Source organism: Vicugna pacos, chromosome 18 (assembly GCF_048564905.1).
Source record: "Vicugna pacos chromosome 18, VicPac4, whole genome shotgun sequence".
NCBI classification, from domain to species: Eukaryota; Metazoa; Chordata; class Mammalia; order Artiodactyla; family Camelidae; genus Vicugna; species Vicugna pacos.
This window is the reverse complement of record NC_133004.1, coordinates 44,432,250-44,454,585: the sequence shown is the minus strand read 5'-3', so window position 1 is coordinate 44,454,585 and position 22,336 is coordinate 44,432,250. Positions and strand designations below refer to the sequence as shown.

Genomic DNA, 22,336 nt, shown 5'->3' with positions numbered 1-22,336 from the left:
CCGCTCTGTCTCCACCCGCCGCCGGCCCCGAGGGCCATGTCCCTGGTCTCACTCAAGCCTCTACAACTACACGAGGCAGGCCAGGCCGGTGACAAGTGACCCCACCTCGTGGACGAGTCCCGAAGGCCCCGGGCGAGGCCAGCTCCTGCCTCTGTGCCTCGCCCAAAGAGGACTTCGGGTCTGCAGACCATCCTCATCCCGTCTTGCATTCAGAAATAAACCTAGTGGCTTCTGGAGGTCGCTGCGGGCCATGGTGGCCTAGACCTCAGTTGGGTAACCGAGGGCCCGAGCCTGCCAGATGGGGAGATCCTGGGACCCCCACCCCAGGGACGTGCCCCGCCTCCCGGCAGCCTCCCAGGTCTCGTACTGAAGAGGGGACTTTGGTCACAGCAGCTCTGGGTCAGTCGACGGGTCGGCACGCGGTGAGCTCTCGGCTAGGGAGGCCCCACCCCGAGGGGGTGCCAGCCTCCAGCCGTGACCCCTGACCACGCCCCACGGCTCTCTGGGCGCTCACCGCGCACCTGAGTAGGTTGGGTCCGAGGCCCCGTGAGGGCGCCAGGGAGGACGTGCCCTGCGGCAGCCATGGGGACCCCAGGAAGGCCCGTGTCTCCCCAGGAGCCCTCACCGACATCTTACATCCACGGGCACAACCGCCCAAGCAGCAAATCAGAGTGGGTCCCCGTCAGCCCTAAAGGCTTTTGCTTCAGAGACGCCAAGCCTTGAAAGGGACAAAACTCACTGAGCAACATGCCGGACACGTGGGCCTGCCCGCTTCTTGGCATTCATACCCTAAATCAATATTTAATCTAAAGCAAGCCTCTGCTTCATTTTGACCTGAATTCAGGCCTCATTGAGCCTGAGGCTCATAACACAGCTTCTTTTCACATGAGGTTTGGACATGACTCCCCGCAGGACCGGGCAGCGGGCGGGTGGCCGGGGAACCAGCCTACTCTGCTTCGCTGGCTCTGTTGACAGAGGACTCTGGGCCCCCTCTCTGCACCGGAGCCTGGGCCGGGTGAGAGCAGCGGGCAGCACTCAGCACTGCACACGATGAGAAGGCACATTCGTTTGAACCGAGGGGCCGCCGGGTGAATCCCACAAGCCCTGGCCCGCGTCTTTGCGATAGGGAAGCAGCAGCCTGGTGCCAGCCCCTCGTGCCAAGCGGAGGAGCAGGGCCACCGGCCGGCAGACACCCCCTGGGCCAGCAGTTAGAGACACACCTGCCTCGTGTGGGTCCCAAACTCCCGCCTTAAGCATCAGCCATCAGGGAGGATTCTCATAGGGACCGTGTGCCAGCGCCGAGGGCTGCGCTGCGCACAGTTCAAGGTGTGCTGAGCATGAACCGAGCGCCTGCTCTGGGCCAGGAACACTCGTAGGAGCTCACATCAGCCCCGCGAGGCAGGGCGATTCTCATCCTAGTTCAGAGGACCAGAGTCAGGCCAAGGTCATCCCACACGTGGGTGCTGAGGCTGGACGCCCGCCCACGCCTGTACGTGTCCAGAGCTCAGTCACCCCTGCCCCACCCCCTCCAGCCCAGCGCCGGGCATTGGTGGCTATTCCCAGAGCTACCAGGATTGGATTCATGAATTCTGGGCAATTTGTGGGTAAAAGCATTCTCAGGACGGGTTAAGGGGAAGCATTCTGTCTGTTCCTCCTTTCACACATGTGGGTGTTTTGAGATTCAAATTCAGCTCATTTGCATGGAGGATTATTAAAAGCACACAGGCACTGAACTCAAACTGTTCATACATGCACACATGCATGCAGACACACGTGCGTGCCTGAACACACACATGCACACAGAGCTGGAGGAAGGAGGCAGGGAGGAGAAGGCGAGCAGGAAGGAGAGAGGGACGTGGGCTCCACACTCACGCCTGCACGGAGGCCGTTCAGATCCTCACGAGTAGACGAGAGAGCCGTGGCTTGATGCAGTTTCCAGTGTCTCCCCAGACATACCAATGTGGGGAGTAGAAAGGCGGCCTGGACGTCTGCTCCCAGAGCCACCTCTCCCACCAGACCTGCCATGCAGCACTGAGTGGTCCTGGCACAGGACGCGTGGCTGAGTGAGTGAGGGGCCCTGGCAAGCCCTGTGCCTGGAGGAATCCCCAGATGCTTTGGGGTCAAGGAAGTTGATCAGAGGTGTGGGTGCGCTCCCCACCTAGAATTTCACCTTGAATCTGGGGCTCCAGGCCCCCCTGAAGCCTGTGATAGACACCTGCAGCCAAAGCCCTGTGGGGTCCAGGCCGAGAACTCGCATGCCTGGCTCTCTGTCTGCTCCTGGGTTCGCGGGTAGATGTCTGTCTTTCTTCCAGCGTTCTGTGCTCTATAATTTTGCGAGGTCTCGACTTTGGGAGATTTGGAGGCACTAAATATTCATGAGATCCCAACAGAGGGATCTTGGACGTGCCAGCTCCGACGGGAACATTTCCTTTGAACCCCGTCTTTTAAGCAGTGGGAACGAGATGCAGTTCACACAGCGCACAGTTTAGCCGTGTGGCGTAACGGTTATTTAGCCATGTGATTTCAGTTTCCTCGTATTTGTGAACTTCCCTGATTTTCTTCTGTTACTGATTTTTAATCTTATTCCATTGTGATCAGAGGACATACTTTGTGCATTTTCAGTCCTTTTAAATCTACGGAGCCTTGTTTTATGGTGTAGCATCTGGCGCATGCTGCAAGAATATTCCATGGCCTCTTGAAAAGAATATGTTGTTCTGCCGTTGCCGCGTGGACAGCTCCGTGTGTGTCTAAGTCTAGCTGATTTATAGTGTGGTTTCAGTGTTCTGCACTTTTGATCTTCTGCCATCTGTTACTGTATTGAAGACTCTAACTGTTATTGTAAACATTGTCTACTTCTTTCTTCATTTCTGTCCATTTTAATTTCATGTATTTGAGGGCTCTGTTTTTAGGTGCATATATGTTTATAACCATTTATCTACTTGATGGCTAGAACTTTTCATCAGCATAGCACGTCCCTCTGTCTCCAGTAACAATCTTGGTCTTAAAATCTGTTTGGTCTGATTTTAGTACAGCTACTCCAATTCACTTTTGGTTACTGTTCACATAGTATATCATTTCCATCACTTAACTTTCAATGTATTAAATCTTTGGATCTAAAATGTCTCGCTATCTTTTTTTTGATGGAGGCACTGGGGATTGAATCTAGGACCTCATGCATGCTAAGCAGGTGCTCTACAGCTGAGCTCTACCCTCCCCGCAAAGTGTGTCTCTTGTAGCTGGATCATAGTAGTCTATTCATTCAGCCAACCTTTACCTGTTGACTAGAATGTTTAATCCATTTACATTTAATATAATTGCTGCTAAGGCAGAATTTACATCTGCCAGTTTGGTATTTGCCTTCTACATGTCTCCTCTCTATTTTTCCTTTACTGTCGTTTTTTGGTTGAGTGAATATTTTCTAGTGTACCATTTTAAGTCCCTTGTTTTGCTTTTGTTGTATATTTTTTCAGTTATTTTTGTTAGTCATTACCCTAGGATCAGTGTATACTCCACATTTAGACTAAATCTCAGTGACATACAGAAATGACTCCTGTATCGATCTAGTCCCTCCCCGCCCCTGTGCTCTGATTATACAAATTACGTCCATGCATGTGACAAACTCAAAAATGCATTTTTGCAGATATGACTTTACAAAATTTTGTCTCAAATTTTAAGGAAGTTGAGAGAAGAAAGGAGAGCAAGTATATGTTTAGAGTTTATTATTTTAACTTTTTATTTACTATTTCTGGTTCTCTACATCTTCCTGTGGATCAAGGTGTCATTTCCTTACTTTACTGCCTCCTTGGCTCCATTAAGTATATGTTAAGTATGCTCCATTTCTGTACATTACAGGCCAACAGTGCCATCGTGTACATCTTGTTTTATGCAACTGCTTTTAAATCAGCTAAGAGAAGAGAGGAGAAAAAATAGGTAATCACTGTCTTTTGTAATTACCTATGTAATTACCCTTGTTGGTACTTTTTGTTTCTTGATGTGGATTTGAATTACTGTCTGGTGTCACTTACTTTCAACCCGACCATCCTCCTTCAGCATTTCTTGCGAGGCAGGTCTGCTAGCAAGGAATCTTTCTGCTTTTACTTATCTCAGAATATCTTATTTTCTCCTCCACTTACGAAAATAGTGCCGAATGTAAGATTCTTGGTTGACAGTTTTCTTTCCACTCTTTGAATGCGTCATGCCCTTGCTTTCCATCCCACATTTTCCTGGTTAGAAGTCGGATGTTAGTATTATTTGAGTTCCGTTGTCCGGGGTGAGTCACTGCCCTCTTGCTGATCTCAGGAGTCTCCTTTCGTTGCTGACTCTCGTCGCTTTAAGTGCGCTGCGTCTGGGTGTGAGTCTTGCTCCGTGTATCCTACGTGTGGTTTACTGAGCTTGTCGGGTGTGGAGATTTTTGTTTTCTCAAAGTCATTGTGACTTTCAGTATCTTTTCTGCTTCCTTCTTTCTCGTCTCGTCCTGGTACCCTCATTACACACACGTCAGTGCCACCTCACACGCACTGATCATTGGTCAACTAGGGTGGGGTCTCCTGCCCTCCCTACCTGCCCCCCATTTGCCAGAGCAAACAGCCGGCAAGGTCTCTGCTGGAAGGGCTCTTCTGCAAAGCTAAGATTTCACTGAGAAAATAGCGACACCATCCTTTTCTCCCTGGGGTATTTTTTAACTGTTTTCAGAAACATTGCTCAAGTGAAAATTCTGAGAATTCAGTTCACAGGCGCACGAGAACCTGCCTGCGCAGAGTTGCTCTAAATTAGGCCACCAGCATCACATGCCACATGCCGGGCTCTTTGTGTCTCTCCATTTGGAAGTAAGAGGGTTTGTCGCCGTTTTTAAAAGACAGCTGCTTGTGAATTACGCCAGAGCTGCTGCTCAACTCGCATTTAAAAATTAGTTTCAAAATCCAAAGCAGCAGTTTTCAAAATCTCTCCTGCTCCAACCAACTCAGACCAACCCCCTCATACCTAATTAATTCCCTATTAATACTTGAGTCTTTCATCTTGCCAGTATAGCCGCAAAAGTGCTGAGATTATCTCTATTAGCTGCTTACCAGGCATCGGTGCGCCTTTGGAAACGCTCACAGTTGGTCTACCAGCACACCCCATCACGGGCTGGCCTTCTGCGGTTTCCTGGGAAACCAACACACATCGCTACTTCAGATCACACAGGAAACTTACAAAAAAAAAAAAGCCCTGCAGCATTTCCTTTTTGTCAATAATTCTAACTCACTAAAATACATCCTCATTAAAAAATAATAACGACATTCAAACAGTAAACAGAGCAGCAGCAGGAGGAAGAACGGCATTTTAATTCTGCACTTTCGGGTGGGGGAAACAGAAAGATCTGAGCAGGAGCCCAGAGGCCCCAGGCCTCACCCCCACCCCACCCCCACCCCGTGTGCCATGTGGCCTGGGAATGTTCTCACTCTGCCTCAACGAACAAGAAGAAACTAAAGACACGGCTCTTAGTCCCTTGTCCCTCCTTTCTGCATGATGGTCTTGTTCTCTCACAGGGGCCTTTGGAACCACCTGGCTGGACCTCTGGGCCCTGCCACTCAAGGCTGACAGGCCCAGCCTGGTCCCCACACGATGAACTCTGCTCTTCCAGATGCTATGTGAAAAATGCCAGGGCGGGTTCTGATTGGCTCCACTTAAGTCACATGACCACCCATTAGCCAATCACTGCTCTCTGAGGGGCAAGCCATTCAGCCCCTGTGACAGGGAAAGGTGGAACAGAGGTCACCCTCTTCCGCTGTCTGAACAGTTGCAGGGTGGGAGGCCAAGGCAGAAGGAGGGGAGGGAAGTGCCCCGGGTCACCCCCTGGGTGCTGGACAGGTTTACAAAACAAGTGGCCACTGCCTGCGATGGCTTCTCCACCACCCAAGAGACTCGGTGCGGGGCCCCCCCCACGAGGTATCTCTGACCTTTCATGCAGCTGCAGTTGAACTGTTACTAACGAGCCTATTTCTGTCCCTTGGGCTATGGTGCCGGTTCAGGGTCTGCCCCACTCTGTCCCCAGCCCACACGACCCTGAGAGGGTCACTCACTTCTCTGGGCCTCCGTTCTCTGAGACACAAAATGAAGAGACCAAACCCCATTGCTACCTCTCTCCTTCGTTCTCACGCACCTCCTTATGGTTGGACAGTGAGTGGGGAGGACCCTGAACACCGGAGGATGAAATCTTGGACCTTGTTCAGTCTTCAGATAATCATAAACCAGGAACCACATCTCTGAGCGTTCTGTGAATTTCTCATGAGAAAGGAGGTCTTTTGTTCACTTCAATATGGGCGGCTCTTCCCTGAGCTTCAGGAAATTGAGAACCAAAATCAGTGTCAACTTCTCTCTGTGACCTTGTTCCTCCTCGCTCCCATCTGAGTTTACACAGAGCTCGGCCTCGTGAGCCCCCTCAAGGCTTCTAGAAAACAGATGAAGAATAGATCTTCACGCACAGCCACAGATCCAGGTGCCTGATCTCCCATCTGAGCTGATCAGAGACCAGAGACTCGGGAACATTTCTCGGGTTTGGGACTGTGTCAAATATAAGGTGACATCTCCAGCAGGGCCCGGGCAGCGCTCTGTGGCAGAACGCATTTCTGTTTCTGCAGCAGCACCTGAGAATATTCGCACTGAAGAGCCTCCCATGGGTTCAGCTGAGGGTCAGCAGCCACATTTGCTCAACGCAGGTCAGGCTCCGCCTCAAAACGAGCCACAAAAATGGCTTTGGCTTTTCAGAGCTTCGTGGGCTTGGAATGACGAGCAGCTGACGGGAAGGGGGCGCCGGGAGCTGGGACCCAGCAGACGCCCTGAGGCCAGCTCAGGCGTGGCGACGTGTCGGGAGGGGACGTTGGTCAGCCCTGCATTTTTAGGAGCTTGGCCTCAATAAGGAGCAGAGGAACCGAACCACAGCTGTGATCAGCTGCCGATGGTTTATGGGGCCGTAACGCAAACAGTTTACCTTAAACGGCCTGAGAATTCCTGAATCTGTGGCTCACTGTTCCGTTTATGCAAATGCTCCAGTGAGAGCCAGGTTTTCAGTCTGTGCCCAAAAAACCCCAGGAGCCTCCGGCTCCGCCCTGTGTACACTAGGGGCCTCTGCACTGCCTGGAGGCTTCCCCCCACTCTTACTGGACAAGATGCCAGCTCTCCCAGTAGAGGGCAGTGTGGGCAGCGGGTCAGAGCTTCCTGCATGAGTGGCAGCACAGGCTGTCACCCTCCGTCCACCAAGTCACCCACGGCACCAAGGGACCTTTCATCTTCATGAGGGCCTTCTCTGAGGGCCAGCAGACCCCTCCTCCCTGCCTGCCACTCCCCCACCTGGGCCTGGCCACTGATCAGAATCCTGCCAGACCTACCAAGGAATACATGTTCCCAGGCTCCACCCTGGACCCACTGAATTAGGAGGAGGGAGCCACCGTCCAGGAAGCTGTGTTTTTCCAAAACTTCCCTGGTGATTCTAAGATAGCATTTCAGGGCCACTGACTCCTTTATACCACCCTGGCCTCCTGACAGCCTCTGGGGAGAGAAGGGCAGGCGGGTGTGGCTGAAACCTTGAGAGATTGGGAGAGAGGAGGCGCCCTGCTGACCGGTGGCTGGACGGTGAGGGACGGAGGGAGATGCCAGCCCACTGTCCCCCAGTGTTGTCCTGCCTGGCAGGGCGCCTCAAGAGGGAAGAGGCTTTGCTCAGCCACAATTCCCTGCCCCTCCTTGAACTTGAAAGGCTGTAAGCCAGTGTCTGGAGATCTATTTCTGGCATTTCAGAGGTGGCCTCTGCCAGGTCCCTGGGGGCAGGGAGGAGGGAGGAGCCCGTTCTTCCAGGGCCTGGGTTGCATCTTGGTGTGAATCCGCACAGCAGAGCCCAGGCCAGCCTGGGCTCCATCCCTACCAGGTGACAGGATGCTCCCAGGATCCAGGGGAGGGTCTCAGGACCACCCAGCAGGTCTGGGACAGGGGCACCAGGAGTCCTCTGCCCTTGCCCCCTGGGGGAGACACTTCGGCCTCCACGGTCTGGGTCAGCAGTCCTTCCAGGGGCTGAAAACTTCCCCTCGAGACTACAGCACAGGACGTAGGGAGGTGCTTTAAGAAAATGAACACAAGAGCTGTGGAGTAATTGTTCTTGCTGGAAACTGCCGATTTGTCTTGTGGACAGAAAGGGGGAAAGACCCTCAGAGGGACTGATCTTTGAACACAGACGGGCTGCCTGCTTCCCCCCGCGGCTGTTCTGTGTGGGAAGGGGTCAGTCCCCAGCGCCTGGAGAGAAGGGGCCGTCGTGCAAGTCGCTCTCATGTAGGGCCTCCTTCCTCTGCAACCTGCCCTCAGAGGTCTGTGTGGATGTGACCTGTGGTGGAAACGTGTGTCATGGAGGATGCACCTTCTCCTTGCCTCCACGTGTGCTCAGGATCCGATCCTGTTGGTCTGTGGGAGCTACATCGTAGACCCAGGCCAGCTGCAGCCCCTGGGCCTTCCACACACCCGTGCTCTTCTGCATTCTGTGCAGCGAGGACACAGCATCCCCTTGAGGCTGTGTGGACCTCTCCTGGGTGGGAGATGGAGTGTGGACCTCTCCTGGGTGGTAGATGGAGTGTGGACCTCTCCTGGGTGGGTGATGGAGTGTGGACCTCTCCTGGGTGGGAGATGGAGTGTGGACCTCTCCTGGGTGGTAGATGGAGTGTGGACCTCTCCTGGGTGGGTGATGGAGTGTGGACCTCTCCTGGGTGGGTGATGGAGTGTGGACCTCGCCTGGAGCAAGAGTGCAGTGTAGACCCTCCTGGGAGCAGCTCTGGCACAGTGGCGGGTTGGGAAGCAGTGACAGCACGTTGTCCCGCTGGGCCCTAGCAGAGATGCAGCGCTCAGCCCCGACCTGGTGGGTCTGCGCCCGGGGTTGCGTGAAGTGTGGGAGGCCTGGGGTGGGCTGGGAGGAAGGGGGAGTGAGACAGTTGATGTGCACCATCCTGCCTTGGGGGACCAGTGCTGGTGCCACCCCCCGCCCCCCGCCATTCCCTGCTTCCCGCTGCTCAGCCCCGCGGCCCGCGGCCCCGCGCCCCCTCCGGGCCGCGCTGGCTCACGCCTGGCTGTCCCGTCCGCAGGGCACCGACTCCGAGTCCGAGGACGCGCCCCCCCAGCACTCGTTCGTCAACCACTACATGAGCGACCCCACCTACTACAACTCGTGGAAGCGGCGCGCGGGCGCGGCCCCGCACAGGTACGAGGCGGTGGCGGGGGCCGAGGCGGGGCCGCCGCTGCACGCGGTGGTCACCACGCAGAGCGCCGTCTTCGCGCCCCCGGCCCGCGGCGCTCGGACTCCGCTCACCGGCTTCTCCTCCTTCGTGTGAGCGGCCGCGGACCCCGAGCCCAGTTTTGTTAAGACAATCAACTCCAGGAACTGAGCTCCAGCTTTGGCTTCAGAGTCTGACGCCTGAGGATTTTACCTACTCGCGAACGCAGGATTTCCACTAGAAGGCTTTTGTTTTGTGTTTTTAATGGCCTTTTGTAACATCGCTGCAGGAAACAGGTTTCTTTGGTTTTCTTTTCTTTCAATGAGAAGGTGTATTTCACTGGTGCAAGGGCTCAGCCCGGGGGACCTCCGAAGACCCTCCCCAGTCCTGGGTGCCCAGTCCTGGGTGCCCAGTCCTGGGTGCCCAGTCCTGGGCCAGCTAGGAGGACTGGAGACGGGGAAGAGCTAGGGGTCCAGGGAGACTCCACCTGCCTCCAGGCCGCTCGCTTCTCTCCTCCTGCGGGAGAACCAGCGGCTCAGCGGGGCTCCATCCGCGCTCCGCGGTCTGACCTGGGCTCAGGGCCTCGCCACCCAGCTGAGTCCATCTCGGAAACGTTCCCACCCAGCGGTTTCTAGGCAGGGATGGTTGCTGGCAACGGGGCCAGAGATTCTAAGGTTACCTTCTGGGTCATTCCGGTGGTGAGACATTCCGGGCTTTTCCTCCCCTTCTTTCTTTTGACCGGATAGTGCTGGCGCAGGAAACCCCCCCGGGGCTGGGAGCCGCAGCCGTGGCCCTCGGTGAGCGCCTTCCTCCCCAGCGCCCAGTGCACGGCCGCCCGCCAGCCCGGGGAAAACAGGACAGCGTCCGCAGAGTCGCTTGCTGTGTAAGAGGTGTGCATTGTTAACCAGAGTATTTTTTAAATCTTTTTATCTTTTTTTAAAATCTGTCACATGAAATGAATGCGTCTCTGCTGTCTCCAGGTGCCTTTTTATTACTTGTTTAGCTTTGTACGTGGGAAAGACAAAGAGCAACAGTGTCTCCAAATAAAGCAAAACGGCTGTGAGAAGACGGGCCCCCCGCACCCCAGACCCTCCCGAGCATGCGGCCTCGGTCCTTCCCTGCCCCTGACCCCAGGCCAGCTCTTAGCCTTAATGAGTTTTCTGGAATCTTTTTTATCCCTTTCATTGTTACTGTTCTGTTGCAGTGTATTAGCTAAACGGAAATAGCATGAACTACTTGGAAAATCTGAGTTCAAGCTGTCGCTGGGCCTCCAGCCCATCACATCATTTGTGCAAAAGGTGTCTCAGGGGCAGGTGGCGAAGCCCCCTAGGCCAGGTCCCAGGCCTAGAAGTAACACGAATGTGGCTGAGGCCAGGGGTGCGTGTGCCCTGGGGCTGCAAGAAGGCCCATGTGCCCACCCCAACGGAAGCCTGTCGACACCCCCTCCCCAGGGCACAAGGGAGCTAAGCAGGTACTGTCCTCCTGGGGCACCTGCCTGTCCCCAAGGGGTCAGTGACTGGGCCCAGTGACCAGCAGCGCCAGTCTCGTGGCCACATGTGGAACAAGTGGGACACATGGTCTCTGCGGGGCTCTCTTCTTCCTACAAGGGGCTGTCTTGACTCTCCACTTTCAGAGTTGCTGAGTGTGGTCTCAGGAGACCAAGGAGAGTTTTGTGTTGTGTGAAAAATATTTTTCAGTTTTTCCAAAAGGTGTGGAAAAGTTCCTTTCTCTCTTCTCCCCCTCCCTCCCTCCCTCTGTTCCTTCCTTCCTTCCTTTCTTCCCTTTATGAGTGGAGGACAAACATTCTAAACCAAAAATCCTAGCTGCTCTGTCCAAAGCCTCTCCTGCATGAAAGTCGCCCCCACAGCCCCCCAGACAGACCCCCTCCCCGGGGCCCAGGGCTACCTCCATCCTCCCGGCCCCAAAAGGGGATAAGGACAAGAAACTCCGAGGCTGCCCCTCGAATTTCTCAAAAGACAACCGACCGCCAGAGACGTGGACCAACACTGCCTTCCCTGCGCTCTGCTCTCTAAGCCATACGGACTTTGCTTTAAATACAGGAAAGTGCTGAGACATGTTAGGGTGAGGACGGTTTGGTTTGAGGTGTGTTTCTTGCTTTTGGGTTTTTGTGACTACAGGTCACCTTTTTTCCCAGGCTCATTACACTTCCTGTGTTCTCCCAGCTTTGAGTGAACTTCCTTTGGGGGAACTGTCTGCACGAGGTTGTGCGGGCTCCCGGCGGTGGGCGGTTGTTGGTGCCGGAGCTCAGGGGCTGTGGCCCGTGGGAGCCACTCACTGCATTGGAGGAACAGAGTCAGATGTCTCTGCTTAGGTCTCAGCCTCCAGACAGTGTGGGCTTTGAGAAGCATTAACTCCTAACCTCTCCTCTTTAGGGAAGGAAAAAAAACACATAATAGGAAAATGGATATTGGATTTTAATCTCATTTCTGAACAAAGGACAGGTGACATTTCTCTCCCCCAGGCCAGGGGACATGTTCTCTCCTGCCTTCTTCTGTAGCGATGCCCTTCAGGTGTCTCGTGCACAGCGGTGGCTGAGGCCTCCATCGAAGGCCCCGGGGTTGGCAGGAGAGCTGCCCTTTCCCGGAGGATGACACAGCAAAGCAGCCGGCGGGGCCGTGCCCTCTGAGCTGCAGAGATGGGTTTGCGCGGGGCTCCGGTCCCCACTGGGGGGCACCAGCGTGCAGGTTTCCAGGCCCGGGAGCGGCAGGGGCGGTCACCGTGCCCAGTGGGAATGGAGAACATCTCCTAGACCACCTGCACCTCCTCCCTCTGAATAAATTGGCCCAAACTGAGGCCTCTCCTACCCTGGCCGTGCTTCTAAGGAGCTCTCGATAAACGTCATCGCGGAAGAAGACAGGATGTGAGGGCCCGCGGTCGCAGGAAGAAGCCGCGCGCTCTGTAAACTCCTTGTGATGCTGTGCTCGCCCCTGACCACGACTGGACTGAAGCATGGTGTTTGCATAATGGTTCGTAGCATGGTTTTCAGTTTTTACGAATTCCTGGCACACAGTGTCGTTTTTCTCCCAATGAGCAATCAGTCCGCTTATCCAGATGCTGCTCTTTCATCCAGCATCCCTGTAACGTGGACCAGCCAAAAGGTGGGAACTGGGGAATCCACGAACTGAGCTGGTAGGCTGGGCGCCGCCCTTCCGGTCAGCCTTGCCTTCTGGCTTATCGGTGGCTTAGGTCAGTCCTGAAGTTTTCCCGGCATTTTCTGGAACTGTGCAGAAAACCAGATCTCATTTGGAAAAAAAAAAACAAAAACACTTGTAGGAAGACAGAGAGGTGCTATGGGTACAATTTTTAATAAAAACATCATTTTGTTCCTTACGCGCCTGTGATTTTCTTCATCAAGAGTTGCTGAAATGACACCAATTCTAGGGCCTAGAGCAAAGGCTGACACGTGACCCCGGTGCTGTGCGGAACCCCGCGCCGCCCTGGTCGCCCTGTGGAGATGCAGGTGTGGACGCGCAGCCGATGCGAGGTCAGAGGGGTTTAATTTCGGCTCTGCCGGGGAGAGGCACCCCAGGGGAGCAGCCTGGCCGTGTACCCTGGGGGCCAAGGCAGGCGGCGTGGGCCCCGGAGTGGACAGCATCCTCAGCGCCAGCCCCCACCACCTAGCATCCCCCCGCCCCCCAGAGACTTCACAGACGCCCGGAGAGGAGGCTGCTCATTGCCAACCTTGGCCTGGGTTGCGGGGAGACTGTCTTTTTAAGGACTCCCCTTCCCTCACCGCGCATGCTCCGGGAGCCTGAGGCCCTCCCCTTCCGGCTGAGTGTGCTCACGTGGCCTTCCGGCTGGGCGGGCGCACGTCCGGTCACGTGGCCACAGGGCCTGCGAACCGGGAGCGGGCGGCTGCGTCCTCACTCTCAGGCCGTCCCAGCCTCGGAGGGCGCGTCTCCACCGCGGTGCCTAACATCCCAGGGCCCAGGCCCCCCTGCGGCGCATTACGACAGTCTATGCAGGCTGGGCCCAGGCACCCAATTTTTGCGGAGAAAGCCGCCCAAATGGTCCCCAGGCGCAGCCAAGGAGGACGCGCCCTGGGAGCGCGGCCCGTGGCGCCGACTCTGCCCTCGGGCTCCGGAAGCGAACGCTGCCCGACAGGCCGGAGGTGAGCGCGCTGTGGGTTTTTTCTCTCTTTCCCACCTTGTCCGCCTGCGTTCTGCCCCCACAGACATGAAAGTCGAGTTTGCCCACGTCCCAGGATTTTGGAAATCACAGCTGCCGTGTGAAAGGTCGCTGGCTTTTGCTGAGCGGCCCAGTTTCTGGGTGGCGGTGTGTGTTCTGTGGGTTTCCATCCAGGGGAACCCCCAGGCCCTGGGGAGGGGGGCGCGGCGGGGCCCGGGTTGGTAGATGAGGAAACACGCAGAGTGTGGAGCTGTTCGCCCCAGGTGGCCCGGGGGCAGTGCCGGGGCCTGGGGGGAGTCGGGGGGGGGGGGCGCAGAGCCCGGCGCAGCCGCGGTACTACCCCGCCTTCCGACAGGCGGCTGCCTACCCCCAGCCGTCCTCCCGCCCGACGACCGGGGGCCTGTGAAGGCAGGGGCTGCAGCACACGGCTCAGGGCCTGCGAGGTTACAGCACCTACGCAAAAAGGTACCTGAAGCCCAGATTTTCTTCTCTCGGCCTCCGTCTCTCCTCTGTGAGTGAAGAGGACACGCGGGGGCTGACTTGCCAGTGCTCTGCAAGCCTTGCCCTAACTATTGTTCTGCTGTCGTTATTGAAGGTCATGGGGAAAATTTAGAAATGCAACCGTTTATCACAGAGAAGAGAAATCTCCCTTACCTTGGTGGATGATAGATCTCCCTAAGGAGGGAAAAATGACTTGGAGGGAACCCCGGCTGCACCCAGCCGAGTGAGGAGCGGTGACACCCCAGCTGTGATCTCCAAGGCCCCGTGTGACCCAGTTCCCTGTAGCGGGAGGGGGCCCCAGAGGGGAGGGAGCCACTAGTGTGACGCCCCCACCTTCCTGGGAGGAGCCTGTGGACCCTGGGCCCCATACTATGGAGGGTGGGCATCCCTGGCGCGGAGCCAGTGGGGACCACGGGGCTGGTGGGCCCTGCGTCTCCACGAGGTCAGGTTTTCTCTGGAAGGAGCTGCAGGTCTGGGTCCTCTCAGTCACAGAGCCCGACCTGCGAGCAGGTGAAGATCTGGGCACCACCCGCAGCTGGGCGCCTCTGAGCGGAGCTGGGCCTCCAGGGCGAGCTTGTGGGGTGTGATGGGGTCCCCGAGAACACACCTCTCCTGCCCAACAGGGCATCACCTCTCCCCCGAGCAATACTACACTGGACAGTATGACCTCCAGGAGACAAGTGACCCAGGCAGGGCCGAGGGGGCAGGTGCCCCTCCTGGGATTGAGACACCCCCCCCAGCAGAAGCAGCAGCAGGAGGTGCCGTTGCAGCCCTGCCTGGGCGTCCATCGGGTGGTCCAGAGCAGCTTCTCTTCCCGCCGTTTTCCAGGCTTGCTTCCTGCCGATTCCGGGGGCTCCCAACTCTGTCTTGATAACTGTCTTTTGCTTGACTTGTCCTGAGACCCCTCACCTGTTGGCCACTCGCCTGGAGGGTCCTGGTCCCTGTGAGCAGATCTCTGAGTGCAGGCCAGGTCCTCCCTCCACTGGGCCACCTGGAAGGGCCCTCCAGGGGCTCCAGGACAGCGAAGCCTGGGGACCCTGCACCCTGGAGGAGCGGCCACACCCTCGGCTGCCTGGACTCAGGAGTGAAAGTGGCGTAATTTCCGGCTGAGACAGGCAGATGGTCTGTGTTACAGACAAGACTCGCCAGGTGGACGAGGCCTCGTGCACACTGGGCCATGGATGTAGCTAGCTTTAAGCATGTTTTCCACAAAACGAAGCATTTTCAGGGCATAAAAAGAAAGCCCACTCCGAAAATCATAAACGATCTTAAAACAGCCCCAGCTGGGAGGGCCTCTCTGTAAGTCAGCATCCCCTTGCCCACCCACCCAGAATATTTGGGGTGGACTCAGGTAAATGGTAACAGGGATCACTGCCCCACTGTGTGCACCCCCCACACACAACACCGAGGCCTCATCCTTCTCACCCAGACTGAGCGCCAGCACCTCACAGAACATCCCCCTGTGGGAAGAGGAGCCCGGGGCCCATGAGGCCCACAGCACCCAGAAGAAGGCAGAGCCAGGAGTGGTTTTGAGGTCAGTGACAAAGCCTCATCATATTTCCCAGGAAAACTGAAGTTTGACGTGGCTGTTGCCAACTTCTGTGACATTCACAAGTAGGTTTTAGAGGTTTGGTTTTGTCCAGAAGTGAAACCATTTTCAGATACTTTATTTGGGAGCCACGGAAGCTTTTGCAGACCTTCTGATCAAATAGCCGATTTTCTGAATACGGTCGATTCGCCAGATGCCTATTTTAAAATGATTTGAACATGCCCAGGGCTTTGCTTGTACAAGTACCTTAGGGTTTGCCAAAATCTCTTTCCCTTTAATGGCTGGAGTCAATTAACAGCCAGCATGGACGAAAATTCCAAGCTGTTAATTCTGGGCCCTGTAGTCTTAAAATGTCCTGCTTCTCTGCAGATAAGACAATATTCTGCAGTCATTAAGCAAACCACTACATAATGGGGTTGAATTTCATCCAGACTCAAATATTTTAATAAAAAGAAGTTCCTCTTTCTGAGGCATCCTGCAAATGTTTCTGGAGGATTCTCCAACCAGCAAGCAAAACCATGGGCCTTCTGACTTGGGGGGAGGGGAGCATCCAGAGAGCCCCGTGGTGTCCCCAAAAAGAGCCCAAAAAGAAATTCGATGGAGCCCTGAGTCCTCAGGGGAGAGTCCTGTGCCCCCTCAGTCATCGGGAACATTTTTTCCTAGCACGTGGAGGGCTGGAGAACTGGGGGCTTGCAGCTCCAGAGATGAGGGGTGCCGGAAGCCTGACAGAAACCCAGCAAGCCACTGGGAAGGCCTCAGCGGCATCTCCGATGGGGAAAGGGGGCTCCACAGGGACCCCCAGCGAGGAAAGCTCACCTGCACCTCCGGGAGCTCCCCTTTCCTTGTCCACTTTGGTGGCGCCCACTCACCACTCCCAGTGTGCCCCCCCACAAAGCACAGAAACGAGGCTTCCTTGCCCGAGGTCACCCCCTGCCCAGATGTCACCGCCAGTAAGAAATGAATGATGCCCTGTCCACATGCTGGAACCTATACAGCTATTCAAAGGGACGAGATGGAATTACATACACGGGTGCAAAGCAGCCTCTCGTTACACCATTGTGTGCAAAACTATGTGCTCTCCCCCTGTGTATGTGTCTGTATATACACACACACATACACACACACACACACGCAGAATGTGGAGAGACTTCTCTGGAAAGATGGCCAAGACTGTACCTTGGGTCAGTCCCATCTCCCACTCAGAATTCTGTCTGTACCTGAAAGTGTCATACATTTAAAAAAAATTAATTTTGAAGTTTTAGAAGCACGTGTGTATCTAACTCGTGACTTGAAAACTTAAGGAGCAAAGCCCCACTCTCCCTGGCCCCGTCTCCTCTTTGGCCGGATCATGTCCTCCTTGTCCTGGCTTCCTGAGTGGCCTTTAATTCTGATCATCTTTCATCATGTCAAGGACAATCACCATTGAATTCCGTGTCTGAATTTGCTGTTGCCTTCCAGTGAATCAGAAGCCAGCGGTACTAAAAGCGGAAACACACTGGAATCTCAATGAGGCTGCGGGGCATCCCATTGGCCATTAGCAGAGATGATGGGAAAGCAGGAAGAGGAATGCCGGGCAGGAGGAGGCACACAGTTAGATGAGGTCACAGTCGCCACAGCTCCTGGCGCCCTGGCCGCTCTTACAAAGGCGGCTGTTCCCCTGACCCGCCAGCAGCCAGCGTGTCTGCCCTCTTTGACGTCCTCTTCCCTCCAGAGAGACTCGTCACCAGGCCAGGGCTTAGGAGAGAGTTCAGCAGGGAGGCAGCTGCACGGAGGAAGAGGGCCTGGCAGAATGTTTGGGACCAAGGGAGTCCGGGCTGTCTCTGGCCCCAAGAGGCGCAGGCTTTGCGCGGCTGTCTTCCCAGTTTACGGCTCTCCGGGAGCTAAAGTCCCAGGGCAGGTGCTGTCGGCCCCGTGGGCGCGCACCGGCTCGTTCCACCTGTGCCGTGTGACCGTGGGGATATCTGCTTACCCATCTCTAGATCGAAATGCGCCTGCGTATTCAGGTTGTTTTCTGGAACCACAGGCTCTCACTCGCCAGCCTACTCTTCAGGGGTTCGAAGAGGTACCATGAGGGGTCTTCACAAGATATTTTTAAGAGTTCAAAATGCCCAACGAAAAGTTACCCATTCTCCCTTACTTTGGCTTTCCAGTTTGCTCGCTTTCCACCAAAATGACAGCAGCCTGAAATAACAGCCCCGCCAGCGCTGGTGGGCACCGCTGTGGGGCCTTCACACCCGGGTCCCCTCCCTCTGGCTGTGTGACCAGCGGTCGGTTAACAAGGCCACACTCATGTCTTCCATCTGTAGAATACTCAAGAAGTGTTAGCTTTGACTGTTGTACCCCATTCTGCAACTAATAATGGAAAGAAAGCTAATATTCATTCATTCAGCAATCAGTGTCTTTACAATGTTCCATGTACTTGGGATTCATTAGAGAACCAACAAGACCACTCCCCGCCTTGCACAGCTGACTTTCAAGTAAGAGGAGCTGGGAGTAAACAGAAGATGTCATAAAAGTAAAGTGAGCAGGCTGATGGGCGATGGGAAGTGTAACAAATAGGAGTGGAGCAGGTGAGGGAGGTAGAGGGCCGGAGGGGGAGGGTGTCCCTTGAACTAAGGTCATGGGAGTAACCCTCAATGAGAACGTGGCTCCCACCAACCATCTGAAGGGGCTGAGTCTGCTGTTACTTGAGGGAAGGTACATGGATTCACTAAATAGATAATATATTTTAAAATACAGAGTTCCAGAGGGGAAAAAGATCAGCATGGCTCTCCAGGGAAAACATTCAAAATCCAGAGCATAGTTCATGGTACTGTTTGGTTTGTACTACAGACATTCTATGAGAATCTAAGAGGCAGCGGTTTCTTCCAGGAAGAAGGAAACACAGGCTGGACCACTGCCCAGGGGGCTGGGGAAGTCACTGGTCCAGGTCAGGAGCTCACAAACAGCAGCCGTGGGCCAGATGATGCCCACTGCTGCAGAATTCTTTTCTAGCAGCTTTACTGGGAAATAATTTACATGCCATATCATATTTTCTGATATGTTTAAAGTGTGCATGTCAACGATTTTGACTTATACATTCACCTGTGCATCTATCATCTTACCCAAGTTTTAGAATGTTTGTGTCAGCCTAGAAGGAAATCTGGTACCATTAGCGGTCACTTGCCATTTTCCCCCAAGTCTGCCCCACTCCCAGCCTGGGCAACCACAAACCTGTTTTCTGTCTCCCCAAATTTGCCTATTCTGGACACTTTTTATAAATGTAATCATACCATGTATGGAGTTTTGTGACCAGTTTCATTGGCTGAGCATCGTGTTTCAAGAGCCCATGCTGTAGCATCTATCAGTAATTCATTCTCCTTTTCTTTGCCAAATAATATTCCATTGTCTTGATATCCACGTTTTGTTTCTCCATTCAGCAGTTAATTGACAATTGGATTGTTTCAGTTTTTCTTCATTATGAATAATGCTGCTATGAACATTTGTTTATTCAGTTTTGTGTGGATATAGGTTTTCATTTCTTTTGAGTACATACCCAGAGGTGGACTTGCTGGGTGAGCTGGTAACTCTAGATGTAACATTTTGAGGAACTGCCAGACTGTCTTCCAAACTGGCTGCACCTTTTTACCTTACTGTCATCAGAGTATGAGCGTTCCAGTTTCTCTACATCCTTGTCGACGCTTGTAATTGTATGTCTTTTTTTATTCTGGCCATCTTAATGGATATAAAGTAGTATATTGCGGTTGTAGTTGGCATTTCTCTAAAGATTGATGCTTTTGAACACCTTTTCATGTGCTTATTAGATATTCATGGACCCTCTTATGAGAAATGGTTGTTGAAGTACTTTGCCCATCTTTCAATTGAGCTATTTCTCTTTTTATCATTGAGTTTTAAGGGTCCTTTGTGTTTTCTGGATACAAGTCCCTTATTGGATATGGAATTTGGAAATACTTCCTCCCAGTCTGGGGTTGTATTTTCTCTTCACTCCTTCGAAGCAAAAAATTTTAACTTTTGATGAATTGATGAAGTCCAGTTTACCTATCTTCCCTTTATCATTTGTGGTTTCAGTGTCTTATTTAAGAACTCATTACCTACCCCAAGAGCACAAAGATTTGCATCTTGGTTTTATTCTAAGTGTTTTATCTTCACAATCCACTTTGAGTTAATGTTTGTGTATGGTGTGAGGTACAGGGTAAAACTCTTTCTCTTGCACATGCATTACAAGTTGTCTTGGCACCATTTGTTGAAAAGACTGTTCTTTCCCTCAATGAATTGTTTTGTCACCTCTGTCAAAAAAAAAAAAATCAAATGGCCATAAATGTGAGGGCTTCTTTCTGGATTCCAGATTCTATACTTCTGTCCTTACGCCAATACCACACTGCCTGGGTTATGGTAGTAAGCTTGGGAATTGGAAAGTGTGAGTCCCCCAGCTTTGTTCTTCTTTTTAAGATTGTTTTGGCTGTTCAGAATCCTTTACATTTCCCTGTAAGTTTTAGGATCAGTTTGTCAATTTCTGGGAAAAAGAAAAAAAGCCAGCTGGGATTTTGATAGGGACTGCTTTAGGGATTGAATCTATGGATCTGTAAATCAGTCTGGGGAATACTGCCAGTTTAACAGTGGTGAGCCTTCTGATCCATGAATATGGGATATTTTTTCATTTCTTTAGATCTTTAATTTCTTTATAGCGGATAAGCCAGCAAACACTGCCTCAGCCAGATGGTCAGGGTTAACACCATCAGTGATGCCACACGGATAGCATGCTCCCTTGATTTGATTTGATGAGAGGGTCATTTCACCTTTGTGGTCTTCTAGAAATCCATAACCAGTCTAATTATGAGAAGAAAAATCAGAAGAACCCAAATGGAGGGGCATTTTACAAAACACCTGACCAGCACTCCTCAAAACTGTCAAGGGCATCAAAAACAATGAGAGTCTGAGTAACTGTCACAGACCAGGGAGCCTCAGGAAACGTGGTGACCAAATGTCATGTGGGACCCCAGATGGAATCCTGGAACTGAAAAGGGACACTGAGTAAAACCAGGGGAAATCCAAACGATGTGTGGAGTATGGTTCCTGGTGGTTCATCCACATTGGTTCCTTATTTGTGACAAATGTACCAGAATGTAACATAAAATGTTAACAAGAGGGAGAAGGAGGGTTGGGGTAGGCAGGAATCCTCCACACTGCCTTTGCAGCTTCTCTGTAAATATAAACTATTGTAAAATAAACTTTGTTTAAACTTAGAATTTTAATTAAAATCAAAGCTTTCTACAGTGAAAGAGACACCTCAGAGTTAAAAGCTAAGTGACAGGCTAGAAGGAAGTACCTGCCCCTATAAAAATACAAATGGATATCAAAGGCATGTGAAGAACTCCTACAAAGTAATAAGAAACTGCCCCCCAAAATCTTATAAAAAACAGGCAAAGACTCCAAACAGGAAAATCACAGAAAAAGAAACACAAATGGACAAAAATATTTCAAAAGTGCTCAATCTCACTAGTAGCAGGTCACATGCAACTGAGTCAAAAATGAGAATATTTCTCACACACTGGCTTGCAAGAAATGGCATCATTATTTGTAATAGCAAAAACATCTAAATAACTGAAAGTTCTTCAGGAGAAGACTAGTTACATAGATTGCATGCATTTATACTGTGGAACACAATCTCTTTTTTAGCAGCAACTAAACTAAAACAAATGAGGACAACCCCTGTGTGGTGTGATTTCTGAGACATGCTGAATGGACAGCAAATTACAGAACAGTGTTTTTACATTTAACTGTTTATAGAAAGCAAAACCACACATACCTATACGTACAAATGTGTGTAGGTAAGCACAGGGGGGAGGGTCTACATTGCTGTTCCTCTAAGTACAGCTAAAACCCTGGATATTTATATAAAACAGACAGAAGACGACTGAGAAATGGAGTGTAGATGACAGATGGGCCAGGGCCTCAGGCGTTGAGGAAGGACATAGCAGTGAGTTCTCTGGGGAGCCAGCAACCTGGAATACCAGTGGGTACAGACGAAAAAACAAAAAAAAAGACCCAAGCAAAGCCTGTTCTCCCTAGCCCCAGGACCAGGAGAAGGCAGCCCAGCAAAACATCAAGACAGAAACATTTCAGACAATGGTTCTGCTCTAATAAAAGCCACAGAAAAAGGAGGGGGCCTCCTGCTGGCAGAGACTGAGTGAGCATCGAGACCCCCATCCTCACCAGGCTGTCAGGAGACACCCCAGCATCTCCCTCCCCACCATCCTGCCACCTGGTGGTTTCTGATAATGCCAGGTAGAGAGCTGGGACTGTGCCACGGTCGCATCAGGAGCCTGGACCTGCATCACCACCTAGAGGAGTGAAAGTGGTGCCAAGGGGGCACTAGTGAAGATGTGGGACTTACCACCACTCAGCAGCAGTAGGGCCACCCCCACGTTGGTATTAGCAGAGGCCACTTGGGGAGCAGTAATGAGGTGCCTCTCCCACCCCCGTGCAGGGTGGTATCAGTGGGGAGCCCGCAAGCCCACCTTTACTCAGTTGCGGTGAGGAACACCTGCACACCGAGGAAGCAACAGAAGCCAGGTCCAGAACCCAGACCCCAGCCCCACCTGACAGAAAACAGGGCAGTGTCCCCCTCCTCTGTCTGGAGGCCTGATAAAATACAAGACTTAAATAAGATTCAGGGCCCCATAGCATAATATCTGAAATGCCCAGGTTTCAATTGAAAATCACTCAGTCAACTACACTTCAATAAAAAAAAAATTTTTTTTAAAAGAAAATCATGCATCACACCAAAAACCAGGAGGACAACAAAACAAATGAGCAGAGGCAGTTACCACACACCAACACAGATAACAGCCATTCGAACTATCTGACACAGATTTTAAAACAGCCATCGTAAAGATGCTTCAGTGAGCAA

The 22,336-nt window shown here is 52.8% G+C and overlaps 1 protein-coding gene and 1 long non-coding RNA gene across 7 annotated transcripts in view; one reads left to right on the top strand and one right to left on the bottom strand.

Moving 5' to 3' along the window:
- SDK1 (sidekick cell adhesion molecule 1) overlaps positions 1-10,202 on the top strand; it is a 719,511-nt gene extending 709,309 nt beyond the window's left edge. For all 5 annotated transcript variants that reach the window (XM_072943395.1, XM_072943396.1, XM_072943397.1 and 2 more), the window contains one exon: positions 9,099-10,202. In XM_072943395.1, coding sequence (XP_072799496.1) covers positions 9,099-9,344 — 246 coding nt within the window. In that variant the 3' untranslated portion in view covers positions 9,345-10,202. The remainder of the gene's footprint in view (positions 1-9,098) is intronic.
- A 1,439-nt stretch (positions 10,203-11,641) lies between these two features.
- LOC140687184 (uncharacterized) lies at positions 11,642-12,909 on the bottom strand. Of its 2 annotated transcripts, none has more exons than XR_012061356.1 (2): positions 12,580-12,909; positions 11,642-12,468 (listed from the first exon to the last, which is right to left on the bottom strand). It is a non-coding gene; the product is annotated as an uncharacterized lncRNA (long non-coding RNA). The 2 variants fall into 2 exon arrangements; XR_012061357.1 differs by having other exon boundaries at positions 12,584-12,909.
- Positions 12,910-22,336: the final 9,427 nt, after the last annotated feature.